The 13,941-nt window shown below is 41.9% G+C and overlaps 2 protein-coding genes across 3 annotated transcripts in view; one reads left to right on the forward strand and one right to left on the reverse strand.

Annotated features, from left to right (window-relative positions):
• LOC101989647 (nucleoside diphosphate-linked moiety X motif 6) overlaps window positions 1–6,791 on the forward strand; it is a 7,842-nt gene extending 1,051 nt beyond the window's left edge. Inside the window, exons 3-4 of one of the 2 annotated variants that reach the window (XM_005370387.3) lie at window positions 2,359–2,413; window positions 6,356–6,791. In XM_005370387.3, coding sequence (XP_005370444.1) covers window positions 2,368–2,413; window positions 6,356–6,753 — 444 coding nt within the window. In that variant the 5' untranslated portion in view covers window positions 2,359–2,367 and the 3' untranslated portion in view covers window positions 6,754–6,791. Of the gene's footprint in view, window positions 1–2,339; window positions 2,414–6,355 lie in introns of those variants that run through there. The other variant, XM_005370388.3, reaches the window with a different exon arrangement.
• Window positions 6,792–6,943: 152 nt separating this feature from the next.
• Fgf2 (fibroblast growth factor 2) overlaps window positions 6,944–13,941 on the reverse strand; it is a 51,314-nt gene continuing 44,316 nt past the window's right edge. Inside the window, exon 3 of the mRNA XM_005370386.3 lies at window positions 6,944–7,266. Coding sequence (XP_005370443.1) covers window positions 7,081–7,266 — 186 coding nt within the window. The 3' untranslated portion in view covers window positions 6,944–7,080. The remainder of the gene's footprint in view (window positions 7,267–13,941) is intronic.

Here is a 13,941-nt window from a genome sequence, read left to right on the forward strand (position 1 = left end):
GAGAGGAGATGAGAGGAGGAAAAAGAAAAGAAATAAAAGGCTAGGCGCTAGAGAAATGGTTCAGCAGTTAAAAGCACTTGCTACTCAAACTAGAGTTTGGCTCACAGCACCCATGTCAGGAGGCTCACAGTCACTTCTAACTCTGGCTTGTGGGAATTTGACCCCTTCTGGTGCTCTCATCCATGTGACACAGAGAGAGAGAGAGAGAGACAGAGACAGAGAGAGACAGAAAGAGGAAGAGACAGACAGAGAATTCATACCCATAAATAAAAATTTAAAATAATTTTTTAAAAATTTAAAGGCTAGAGAAATAAACTGAGAAATTAGAATTGACTGTGTGAAGGCAGAGTTCAGCCAGTGGCTGGCACACCGGATGCCATGCAGAACTGTCACTGTGGTCAGGAATGCTGGTGGTGGGATGTCTCCTGAGAGACCGGCAACAGTACATAGAGGTCAAAGGGGAAGTCCAAGCTACTAGAAGCATCAAAGATTAAGAGGAAACCACAATTAGAAATGTTTTCACGGTCTGGAGAGACGGCTCGGTGGTTAAGAGCACTGGCTGCTCTTCCAGAGGACCCAGGTTCAATTCGCAGCACTCCATGGCGGCTCACAAATGCCTGTAACTCCACTTCCAGGGGATCTTACATCTTCACACCAATGCACATAAGATAAAGTTAAATAATTTCCACGCTTGGCATTGATGTCAAAGTGAAGGAGAATGCCTTTTTAACTTCTGTGATGCTGGGAATCAAGTCGGGGCCAGTGCTTCCTTCTGAGCCATAGCCAGCCCAGCAAGAATATCTAACTCTACACTTTCTGACCCTTCGTTAAACACTGATGGACAAAATTAAACATTTTCCTTATTATATATACTTACAACATCATAATTTCTCAGAAACGCTATCTGAAATTATTCTAAGTAACTTATGAGGCTTAAAGTCACATCTCTGACCCAAACAAAACTTTCTACCATCAACATAAACTTACGCAGTTCCTAAGGTAGTACTGGACCTAGCCTTTAGTAAGGTTTCTGTTTGGATTGGACATAAATGTATCCATTTAATGGTAATGACTGGAGAGCAGGCAATGTGATTGACAGACTTGGTAGGACCCATGTGTGAGACCCTGGGAGCCAGACACAGGTTTAAGTTTAAAATGCAAATCGTAGGCACTGTCAGGCTTTGCTGTGAAGACAGAATGGCGGTGTATGGGCAGCCAATGTCATAATAATACCAAGTTCTCAAGTGCCCTATTGCATCATTCATTCTTATTACAGATAGGAGTTTCCAGAAAAACAAAGCTTCCAAAACCATTTCAAAGTGTGACCCAAAAGACAATGTATCCTTGCAGATGAGAGAGATCTTGATGCTAGTAAAGTGAGGCATAATATGCTTTATGAGTTCATGACAGGCCTGAGCTGGACACAGAAGGATGGAAAGCTTGGATCCTGTACCGAGTAAACAACAGTGTATGGAAAGCAGGAACCCTGCCACAGGCCTCCAAGTCCACGTAGCTGAGAGGTGATGCACGCTCTCAGAAGCACACTTCCAGGAAGCCAGAGGGCACAGCGCACAGTGGAAGGTCCACAAAGGTTTTACGAATGAAGAGTATGAGATCTGCTGGTTTATGAGGTCACATCATTCTTGAGATTTATAGTATGATGAACACAGAAGAATTCTATAAAGAGACAAATCATGTCAGCCTTGGATAAACTGTCTGTTGCCAGCTCATAATTATTTCACTCTATCCTTATTTCTTCCAGAGATCAGGTTTACCTCCTTAGCATCCTCCCACCCCACCCCCCAAATTAGAAGTGATCAATGAGAAAATACAAAGAAATGATAGTCAAGAAATCAAAGAAATTTTATTCACACTATTCATAAAAAGCAGTAACATTTTACATAAAACTATTAACACGCAGAAGTCTTGAGTAATCTCTGAACAGAAACAGATACAGTAAATGCATGTAAAACTCTATGGAGTAGCAAACCTTGGTGGTTACATTTATTCTGTACTCTACTTATAGCAGCATCTGTAAGATCCTATTGTTCATATTCAACTAGCAGCCAAGTTCTGTAAAGTACACAAATCAATAGATATTTCCCTCCAAAGGTTCAGTAATATAAGGTTATCACATTAGCTGAATAACACCACTTCTGCTTCCTGAAGAGTAAGAGGGAAAGATTTCATCAGTCACCATCACCCTCAGACGAGAAAAACTGCAGTAGTAAGAAAGCTGAGGAAATAGAGTAAAATAAACACGTTTTTACTACCGTAACGAGCTGCGGGTGGACTAGGGTAGGAGCGGCAGAGAGAGGCCGGAGAGAATGAGAGCTATTTATTTATTTTGTACTGCAGCTGAAAAATATGTGGAAGTTTCCAGGAGGCCTGTCAGAGCCTGGAGAAGATATCGGTATGTATTTATATATTTCTGATAAGGTTGAAAATGTTTGGAAAATTCATGTTTCCTTTTCTGCTTTATATCTAAGAATAAGAATTTAAATTTTCTAATTGGTTCAGGCCAAGTCAGAAATTTTTAGGCAGATTTCGTGAGTGCTGATGCACAGTGAGCAGGCGTTTTCTGGCACACACACCTCAGTCCTAGGGGAGCGTTAACACACCTGTCCACGGCGTTCTGTGGCCATAGGGAAAGGAGCAACCTGAGACATTTGTCAGTAAAGTTCACTATAAAGGTTTCTCAAATAGGGCTAAAATTATTAAATTTTGAATTCTTGACAACATTATGGTCACATATGGGTGAACAATAATTTAAAAATGAGCTTGAAATATAATAAAGCCAACTACAAGGAAATAGTGATATAATTATCTTTTAAAATTTTGCCAACTATTTACGAATAATCTAAAACATAATAATATGTTTTATTATTATCCTCAAAATATCTTATGAGGAAGTCTCAAGAAGAAATGACGTATCTCCCCTCTCCCACCAAATCAGCCTATAGGGAGATAGGATGGAAGCTAAGTACTCAGTCACTGATCTTCAAAGTATAGAATTAGGCTGTTCCTTAAACCATTAGGTTAAATTCAATATTATCCTGATCAGAAAATAATACATTAGATATTAATATTATTTCTCAAAGATCTCTCCTTTAACATGCACATCCTCATTTCTCTTTAACCAGCACTGTATGAAGCAGTCTCCTGTGTATGTTTACATTTGAGTGTATGTCCGTGAAGTCTGAGTTTACACCTTACATAGATCCAAATGCCCTGTATGTATTTATGTGGCCAGCTCCTAACAACCCATAAGCACGTTGATGACATTCAGATGTGTGAAGCAAACCTTGGTTTTAGATGCTCACTGACTGCTGAGTTCTCTGGCAGGCAGTCTGTTGACACTGTGTACTCTGGGGAACCTTGGCGTGATGGCACATGCCTATTTAGCCTACTACTAAGGAGGCTGAGGCAGGAGGATGGTGTTTCAGGCCACCCTGTGCTACTTAGACCATGTCTTCAAAAAATATCTGTATTTTGTAGGGGTGCCAAATACTGAGAGCCAAGGCCATTTTTCTATAAGGCCACCTTCTTCATTTTCTCCCATTACCTATGTGGTATGTGAGTGTGTGTGAACAAGGTAACTCACCCTGCACAGAGGGGAAGCCGTCTGCAGCCCCATGTGCCTTTCCTTCCTGGGACATGCCTTTTCAAATGAATTGAGGTTTATTTTCCTTTGAACTCCAGTAGATTCTAAGAATTTCAGACAGACTTAGATGTAAATGAAAAAACACATTTTCAAGTTAAGTATGTGTAAATTCAGGTTTAAGTATAATTCCAGAATCTTACCTTTAAGCCTAAATCATTTTAAATGCCCTACTAGTTTTTTTTTTAAGTATCTGTGGTTAACAAAATAACTTATCTGAACTAAAAGTAAAGCAGAAGTTGGTATTCACCGTAGCCTTGGAATTCTCTTCTACAGCCTGTTTCTAGTGATCTCCAGGACAAAGTACACGTACTCTAATGAAGAAGTCAGATTGTTTAGACCACCTGGAGATTAGATTCTTGACACCTCTGTTTAGGAAAGCATGAACTGCACTTTTGGAATGCTGCCATCCTGAACAGTTCGATATTTACTGCTTGGTAATTAGCCAGTTAAATACCAGTAAATAAATGCTAGTTAATTTGGGAACTCATTTGTTTGGAATCTTTCATTCTCTGATAATGGTAGGTAGGTAAAACATTGATATGCCAAGAGTTTTTTAAGAAATTGAATTGGGAAAATGCGAAACAAATAGAAGTTTTTAAGTATAGAGTTTAAAGGTGTCTTGTACAGTTCAAAGGAACAAAATGCCTTCCTAAAATATGGTATTACCATGGGTGAAAACCAAATCCTGTTTCAGCAATCAGAGATGTTCAGCAGGGCCCGAGGGAGCACAAAGAAAGTTTCCCATCACTTAGATCATCTCAAGACACCTATCATTACGTCCTACAAAACAGGAGAAATTGGAGCCTCTGCACTGTCCTACTGTTCAGCAGTCCAGCCTGACAGTCAAGCATGTACCTCTTGAGCAGCAAAAATGAGCTTGTAGATTCTGCACACACAGTGACTGTTATTTCAGCTGAGTTTAAAGTCTGTTAAAATAATTGAAAAGAAACAACAGTTTATCGTGATAAATTTAAACTCACGTTGGAACTGAGGGGGAGGCTTACATTTTGAAGTGTAAGAGGAGGATGTCCCACATCTCAGAAACAAAAGTACTGGCTTGCATTTTCTGGTTTCGGCTAGTTGGTGATGCACTGATTCAAGTTAAACTATTTGGTCTACCCAAGCAGTGTCTTTCCTGTAGCCACCATGCGCTATAGTGACTGCTTAGCAGTATACTCTCTCTCTCCCGTTCCCTGTCCTGTTTCTGTCATTTAAGACAGCTAGTCAGATTAGTGGTGCTAAGAACTGAGCGGGATCCCCAAGGTCATTTTCAGAGCATTTAAAGAATATATACATACATACATACATACATGTATGTATGTATATATATGCATATCAAAGACTATATATATTTAAACAAGAGTTAGAAGCCACTATATAAACATTTAAGACTAGTGCCACAATTTTTAATAATAAATTTAATAATGTATTGTATGTTAGATGAAAACTATTTTCTTACCAGAGACTTTGTGAGCCTAGAATGATCTTTGATGCCACTGTTCCCTCCCTCTCATTATGTGGTACCAGGATCTGAACCCAGCATCTCACACACGCCGAAGCAGGTATCTACATGGTGTAGACAAGGTATGCCTTGTCTTGGTGCTTTCGGTTATGAAATGTAATTTCTAACCATGCTTAACCTATGGACAAATCTCAATCACAGGGAAGTCAGTATATAATTAAAGAATGGTGGGTAGATGTCTTGTGTTTTAGAGTAAGTTATTGTTCCTGTGAGCCTTTCTAGGACTGTTTCTTAGAAACAAGAGCATGCCTTAGGTGCCGGTATGTGCCCAGGGGGCAGGGAAGACAGTCTATGGTTTGTGTGCACAGGAACTATGTGCTTTTGATAGCTCTTCATCGCGTTGACATTATTAGTCGATTTACTGGCAAGACAAACTTATGTGCTATTTGGCAAACATCCAGCGAGGCATTAGAAGGTATTAAAGAATCTAATAATTCTAAAGAGGACCAGAAAAGCGATTAGGACAGAAAGCTATAGAGCATCAGAACTAGTGAAGTCCATTCAGGCAGTCTTCCTGGGTGTCTTGATAAACTGGACATAAATCTATGTTAATGGCAATAAAAGTCCTGCCATGGAAATTTGTATTTAATTAAAAATATTTATAAAATGTGAAAACCCTTGTTGTATTATAAAATTATGTGCATTTCTAGCCTTATGAAATGTTTGATTAAACAGCTATTGCATTTTGGTGTTGAGGGGTTGAATCCCAAGTTCTCTGGAATCTGATCTCAAGAGAAAGCAGTTTCCAAATCAGGCTAGGCTCCACCGGCTGCTAGGAGGGGGCATAACCATGGTGAAGGGCCTTGCCCTGTGGGGCAGTGGGCTTAGATCACAAACAAGTCAGAGTCAATTCACTGCTCACTCAAGTAAGCTCAGCACTACAGATTCCTGAAGGATTTAGCAGAAGGTTAACTGCAGCTGTGTTTGCAAGTGTCTTCTTGCCTCTGGGAAATAGAGCAGGAAGAGGCTAAGATGATGTGTTGACGCATGCATAGCCTCCAAGGAGACCCTCAGTGTCTCAGAGGCATCTTAAATACAAAGTGAATCTCACAACGTCAAGAAAGCAGTTCGAAGACAAAGTTTTGCTTTTAACCTTCCAGATTTTCACTGAAAACATTTGACAGCATCTCTTGGAATGAAATCTCTGTTTGTTTCTCTCTTTCACATAGGCGACACAGCAGTCCGAGAGGTGTTTGAAGAGACTGGGGTGAAGTCAGAATTCAGGTCTCTGCTGAGCATCCGGCAGCAGCACAGGCACCCTGGAGCCTTCGGGAAGTCAGACTTGTACCTGATCTGTCGCCTGCAGCCGTGTTCCTTCACTATCAACTTCTGCCGGCAGGAATGCTTGAAGTGTGAATGGATGGATCTAGAAAACCTGGCCAGGACTAAAAACACAACCCCTATAACCAGCAGAGTAGCTAGGCTGTTGCTATATGGACACAGGGAAGGGTTTGACAAAATTGACCTCAGCATGGAGGAACTCCCGGCAGTGTACACAGGCCTGTTCTACAAACTCTACCATAGGGAACTGCCGGAGAGTTACACAGCCACCACGGGGACAGATTGAACCAAAGGTGGACACAGTCTGCGGCTAATACCTGGCACCAGCTTTCTTTCTCACATACATGATCTCCATGATGGAAATTTGTAAATGCACATAGCTTTAATCCTCTTTTTTAATAAAGAAAATAAATGAAAAATATTGTGGCTCTGATCATCACTGGGTCACAACTAAAGCTATAAAAGGGAGAATTCTAAACTTTTTCCAAAAATTGTTGCTTTTCTTTACTGAGGTAACGGTTAAGTATCTTACTGTTACATAATGAGTTTTTATTCAGGCGTCCAAACTTAGTTGCGTACATTCGTTTCTCTCATTAACAGTTTCTAAAGTGAATCAGCTCTTAGCAGACATCGGAAGAAACAGTATGGCCTTCTGCCCAGGTCCCGTTTTGGATCCGAGTTTATACTGCCCAGTTCGTTTCAGTGCCACATACCAACCGGAGTATTTCCTTGACCGGTAAGTATTGTAGTTATTAGATTCCAGTCGTTCAAAAAAGAAACACTCTTCTGTAACGCATTTCTGAAAAAGAAGGACAGCAAGATAACCAAATGAGCAAGGCTATAGGTGAAGATGTGGCGAGACAGTAGGACGGCACCTCCTGGACAGTAGTAGCCCAGGGACCATGCCAGCCCTAGGAGCAGACAGCGGGGTAGGGAAAGAACCAGACTGCCCCAGACTCAGAACTTCACACCTTCTCAGGGACCCGCAGGAGGGCACCATGCTGTACAAGAACCACTCCCAAGAGGGCACCATGCTATACAAGAACCACCCCAGGAGGGCCACGTGCTGTACAAGAACCAGAGGGAGGGAAGTTCCTCCAGGTATGGCTCACACACACTTCATCCCTGGGGCAACTTTACAGTTAGACATTTTCAGTTTTCCATTTCTCGTGGGGTTAAGGGAAAGAGTGTTAAAAGGTAACCCAGAGTACTCTTTCTACAATGAATGGGGAACAGAGTAAGTTCCCCGAAGTCACAAGCGTTGGCAGTGGCTAAAGTTGCTTAGTTTGCACTGTAGAAACATCTAAGGTTGTCTGAGACAGTGAATGGGGTGAGATTGACCATCACCACATGCCAGCCAGTGACAAAGAACAAGCACTCTAGAACATACGCCTTCCCAAAGAATACGCAATCGAACACACTGGCTTCTGAAGAATAACCAACCCAGGATGTACTGGTTTCTTTTTTGGTTTGTTTGGGTTTTTTTTTCTTGTTTTTTTTTTGAGACAGGGTTTCTCTGTGTAACAGCCCTGGCTGCCCTGGAACTCACTCTGCAGACCAGGCTGGCCTCAAACTCACAGAGATTCGCCTGCCTCTGCCTCGAGTGTTGGGATTGAAGGTGTGCGCCACTACTGCCCAGCTGAATGTACTGGTTTCTGTGGAATAAGCAATCTAGAACATACTGGTTTCTGCAATTCTCATTTTAAAGAGGAGGAAGAGGCTCTGCCTTTTAGTGTCTATTTGCCTGTATACCAAGGCCAGCTGGCCTGGGTCTGAAAAAGCCTGGGATAAAACCGGACTCGCTGAACATAGTGGACAATGAGGACTACTGAGAACTCAAGAACAATGGCAATGGGTTTTTGATCCTACTGCACGTACTGGCTTTGTGGGAGCCTAGGCAGTTTGGATGCTCACCTTACTAGACCTGGATGGAGGTGGGTGGTCCTTGGACTTCCCACAGGGCAGGGAACCCTGATTACTCTTTGGGCTGACGAGGGAGGGGGACTTTATTGGGGGAGAGGGAGGGAAATGGGAGGCGGTGGCAGGGAAGAGACAGAGTCTTTAATAAATAAAAAAAAGAAAGAAAACAGCCTTCAGATCGCTGGGTCTGGAAATAATGTAAGTAAAGGAGTCTAAAAAGCTACCATATTATTTAGGGAAATATTGAGAAATCAACTTCACAGAGTAATCTTGGGTCATGGGGAATCAACTATTCCTTTAAAAGAAAACAGGAAAAAAAAATCACTGCTTCTTAATAAATATATGTCAACCAAATGATACTTATATAGAAAGCCATATACCTTTTATCATATATTGTAAGGGAAAGTTGACTCCATTTTCTCTTTAGTTAACAATGTTAGGTGGTTCTTCCCTAATAATCTTGTGAGTCATATCATAAACTGTTTCTATGGTTCTGAGAATTGACTGACCATAAGATGTTTCATAGTATGTTAACTGTCTAACCATAAACCTATAACATGTCCCCTTCCTATGATCATAAAAAATAACTGCAAAATTCCACTTTTAATCACTTGCTCACTTGGTATAAAGAGACTGCTGTGCTTTTAATCTGGGCTACTTTCATTCTCCTACTATGGGAGACTGAAAATATGGCCCAACCATTATTAAATTTTACTTTGAAGCATCTTAGTGTTAGCTTCTGATTTTTTTATACCATAACATGGATATTTTAAACCATACAAATAAATTCAAGATGTATAAATAAATATACAAATATATGATATGTATTAGTAGGTATATTAGGATCCACTTTAATATTTTTGTAGATTTAGTTATCTTATGTATATGAGTGCTTTGCCTGTATGTATGTATGTGCCCACAGAGGTGTGAACAGGGCATCAGATCCCCTGGAACTGAAGCTGACAATGGCTATGAGCCACCATATGCGTGCTGAGAACCAAACCTGGGTCTTATGAAAAAACAAGTCCTCTTAACCACTGAAACCTTCCCTTCACTAATGAATGCAGAATAGGATTTTGAAAAGTACTTGTGAATTTGGGATGCCACAGGGTACTATGTACAAAACTTCCAAGAAACCATTTGTCTTAGTTACTTTTCTATTGTTGTGAAGAGATGGCGTGACCAAGGCACTATTGGAGTGAAAAATGAGAGCCAAGCAAGATGGGGGCCTAATATTCCATGACACCAACAGATCATGGGTGAGATGGTGGCCTCAGGACATAGTAACCCATGTTTATTTAGTATAATGCATACTCAGATAACTATATAGAGAGATATTCATACATATGCATATAAGAAGGTTGGTAATATACAAATCTCTGGCAGAGGTTAGAGCAACAACAGCTCCAGAAGCAGCAAGCACACTAAGTCATGTATGATTCCACTTTCTAATAAAAAGAACAAGACTCCTTAGAGAAATAAGTCACTCTAGGTCACACTGGGGGGGGGGTACATGTGAGTCTTGGTGCCCAAGAAGTAATGGAGTGCTCAAAATAAACACATTGAGAGGTATCAAGAGCACAGAGCCAAACGCAAGGGTTCTCAAAAGTTTCAGCAACAGAATCAGTCTTTGGTTAAATACTTATCAAAATAATTGAACTGAGAAGTAGATGGAGAATAGACAAATATCCTACATAAAGAAATTTCAAATAACTTATCTAGGTAACACTTCCCATCTTCAATGATATAAAGCAAAACCACCATATTCCACCCTGTAAGAGTGATTGCCTACATAGTGACACCATCCCCTAGGTGTGAACAGTTGTATGGTGCTTCCTACCTGAAAAGTACCTCCCCTAGGTGTGAACAGTTGCATGGTGACTTCCTGCCTGCAACACACCATTCCCTAGCTGTAACTGCTGCATGGTGACTTCCTACCTGCAACACACAATCCCCTAGGTGTGAACTGCTGCATGGTGACTTCCTACTTGCAACACACTATCTCCTATGTGTGAACAGCTGCATAGCGACATCCTTCCTGCAACAACCTCCCCTAGGTGTGAACTGCTACATAATGACTTCCAACTTACAACACACCATCCTCTAGGTGTGAACAGCTGCATGGTGACTTCCTTATGATGCTCTATCTCTTAACAATGTACTCCTTCTTAGTGACTCCCTTTCCAAGGAAAGGAAAGACTAACTTCAGAGTGGAGACACCCACTCTCTCAGCCAGATGATGAAGTCTGTACTTCTGCGGTTGTCCTCTCAAACTTTTGGGACTTTGTCTAGCCACAAGAAAAACACCAGGAAATCCCAAAGTGGAGGATCCTTAAATTGCCTGAATGTCAAAGTAGTGAAAAATAAGGAGAGTCTAAGAAATGGTCACTGTCTAGAGGAAACTCCAGAGACAGGATGACCAAAGCTAGCTCTGAATAGCATCTTCAGAGAAAAATTAAAGTTTTGTAAGTCAGTGTGGACTTTAGCTACTGGTATCACGGTGTGACAGGCAGCCAGCTGCCCTAGTGCAAGATCCGTTAGTGAACCCCATCTTCCTGACTTCCTGCACAGTTAAATCTGTTAAAAAAGCAAATTGCATTTTTAAGAAAAGTTTACCCTGATGTGATCAGTATATATTATATAACTATACCAGACATGCATTGTCCCCCCTAAATATGTAAAACCGCATGACAAAGTTAAAATACAAGTGATACAAAAAGACCAATCCTAGAACTGCTAATGTTACCAGGAAAGAACTCCTCCATCTGGAGGGATAGCTTAGTGGAGAGAGTACTTGGTAGGCAAGTATGAGGACAAAAGTTGAGATGCCCAGAACCCACATAAAAGCCAGGTAGAAGGGGTGGTCACCTGTAAGCTCAGCAAACTGAAGACAGACCAATTCCCCAGAGCAAGCTGGCTAGCTACCCTAGCCAAACTCGCTCCAGATTCAGAAAGAAATCTTGTGTCTTCATTATTGTTTCTATTGCCGTGATAGCACACTATGACCAAAAGCAACTTTGGGAGAAAAGGGTTTATTTTAGCTTATACTTCCACATCACAGTCCAGGACTGTGGGAGGTTGGGAGAGGACTCCAGAGGCAGGAGCTGATGCAGAGGCCTTGCAGGGGTGCTGCTTACTAACTTTCTCCCATATGGACTGCTCAATTTGCTTTATGAGACCACCAGCCCAGGGGCAGCACTGCCCACAGTAAGCTGGGCCCTTCCACATCAATCAACAATCAAGAAAACACACCATAAATTTGCCCATAGGCTAATCTGTTGGGGGCATTTTCTCAGCTAAGGTTCCCTCTTCCCAAATGACTAGAGTTTCTGTCAAGTTGACATAAAGCTGCCATGACACCCTGCCTTGGTACATAAGGTGGATAGTGATAAGGAAGATACGAGATGTCAACCTTGGGCCTCTGTATGCGCATGCACACACTTGCACCACCGGCACCACCTCCATCACACGTACATATGCAGAAAATCATTATTTCTCCAGGGGCTGAATGTAATCATCCCTAAAGAGAGAACGGCTTTCCCAGATGCTGTTGCTGCCCGCACAAGAGTCACACAAGATCAAGCCAGTCCGCATTCTACGCAGGAGGTGGGAGGGGCTTGCTAGCCTCCACCCTTGACAGCGATGACTTCTAGGGCAGAGAATCAGTTTTCCTAAAGGCTGTGACCTCTGATACTCCGTTGTATGACCCACACCCGGGAGTGTATGAGCAGCATAAATTAAACTCAGTGGGTTTTTAAAAAATACAGTATAAAGTTGGGAGGGGTGAGAAGGTAGATATGGATATTGGAGAAGTTAGGAGAAAGAATGGGGAATGAATATGATCAAAATATAAGGAATTCTCAATTAATAAAACTAGTATAGTTAAGAGAGTAAACTACAGCCAGGCGGTGGCGCACGCCTTTAATCCCAGCACTCGGGAGGCAGAGGCAGGCAGATGTCTGTGAGTTCGAGGCCAGCCTGGCCTACAAGACTTAGTTTCAAGACAGCCAGGACTGTTACACAAAGAAACTCTGTCTCAAAATAACCAGAGCTACTTGGTGGCACCCTTCCTATAAAATCCATGTGGCATTTTTATTTAGTATATCTGTTGTGGTACCCATGCCTGCCACATGTAAGTGGTCAATAAACATCTGCTAAATTAATGAGCAAATAAAATATTTTAGATAGGTCAAAGCTACACTGATGTTGCAGAATCCGAATCGGGGAGAAACAGGGCCCGAGAGAGCCAGCTTTGAGTTGAAATATAGACTGTGGTTTATCTGTACTGACTACAGACTCTCTGGGGAAACTCAGACGGCTTTTTCCAAGAGTCTAACATCCACGACGGCTTCTAGCCAGCCAGGCAGCCCGGGTTTCAGCTTTGCCTCACCCCCTAACTAACGTGCACAATTTCTGAACAAGCTCTGTCCCTTCTCCAGGCCTCACCGGATCAGATGACTTCCAGAGTTAGAGAAATCTGTGCCACGGCAAGATGCCCCGCGGCTTCCCAGTACCTCTCGAGTTTGCATGTTGGCTCTGGTCCTCTGCTCCGTTTTAGGTTTGAACCTTAGAGCCACTTCCCCATGCTCTGTTTTCTGAGTTATTTACTCATTTACAGTACTTTGATTTCTGCAATTTTGGCTTATGAAGACGTTTGCTCAATAGGAATCTCAAAATGTATTTGATTGTGCCAGTTCTGAGAATTCAAAGCAGATGTGATGCAAGTATCCCTGTTGAGGATTTCAAAACTAAATAAAAAACACAAATGGGAAAAGTTAAGAGCCAATGTGGTCTCAATCTTATAAAAAGGCTGTGGAGAATTGTTGGGAGTGGCTTCTGAGAGCAGCGATTCTGACTTGACCATACTTTCTGCATTCAATCTAGCAGTTCATCTTTTTACAATGATGCAACTTTAAAAAAATACTCTTGTTTCTGACAGATTTGATCAGTGCAGACATTCAAGCTGCATACTGAACCCTAAAACACCATTTTCCCTACTTTTTTGCATTACAGAATCTATCCCACTGTTAAAACCCCTCAAGTATGCTGGGCAGTGGTAGTACATGCCTTTAATCCCATCATTCAAGAGGCAGAGGCAGAGGCAGGTGGTTCTTTGTGAGTTCAAGACCAACCTGGTCTACAGACAAGACAACCAGGGCTACACAGAGAAGCTCTGTCTCAAACAAAATGACAAACAAACAAATAAACAAAAAGAAACTGAGTAAGAAGCCTGCCATGTATCAAAGAACTACAACTCTATTTCCAAATACCGGCCTTTACAGTGGGGTACAGCTGCTGTTTGGACATTCATATTTCCTTGCTTTGAAAAGAGGAACATCTCTTTAACAAATGCTTTCCAGGGCTGGAGAGATGCTGTCAAAGGGTTTTCCATGCAAGCACGAGGGCCTGCATCTAAGCTCCAGACTCACATTTTAAAAACTGCACGTGCTGGCTTTGGGGGGGCCTGGGCAGTTTGGATGCTCAACTTACTGAACCTGGATGGAGGTGGGTGGTCCTTGGACTTCCCACAGGTCAGGGAGCCCTGATGGCTCTT

The sequence above is a fragment of the Microtus ochrogaster genome, unplaced genomic scaffold, assembly GCF_000317375.1.
Source record: "Microtus ochrogaster isolate Prairie Vole_2 unplaced genomic scaffold, MicOch1.0 UNK78, whole genome shotgun sequence".
Lineage (NCBI taxonomy): Eukaryota > Metazoa > Chordata > Mammalia > Rodentia > Cricetidae > Microtus > Microtus ochrogaster.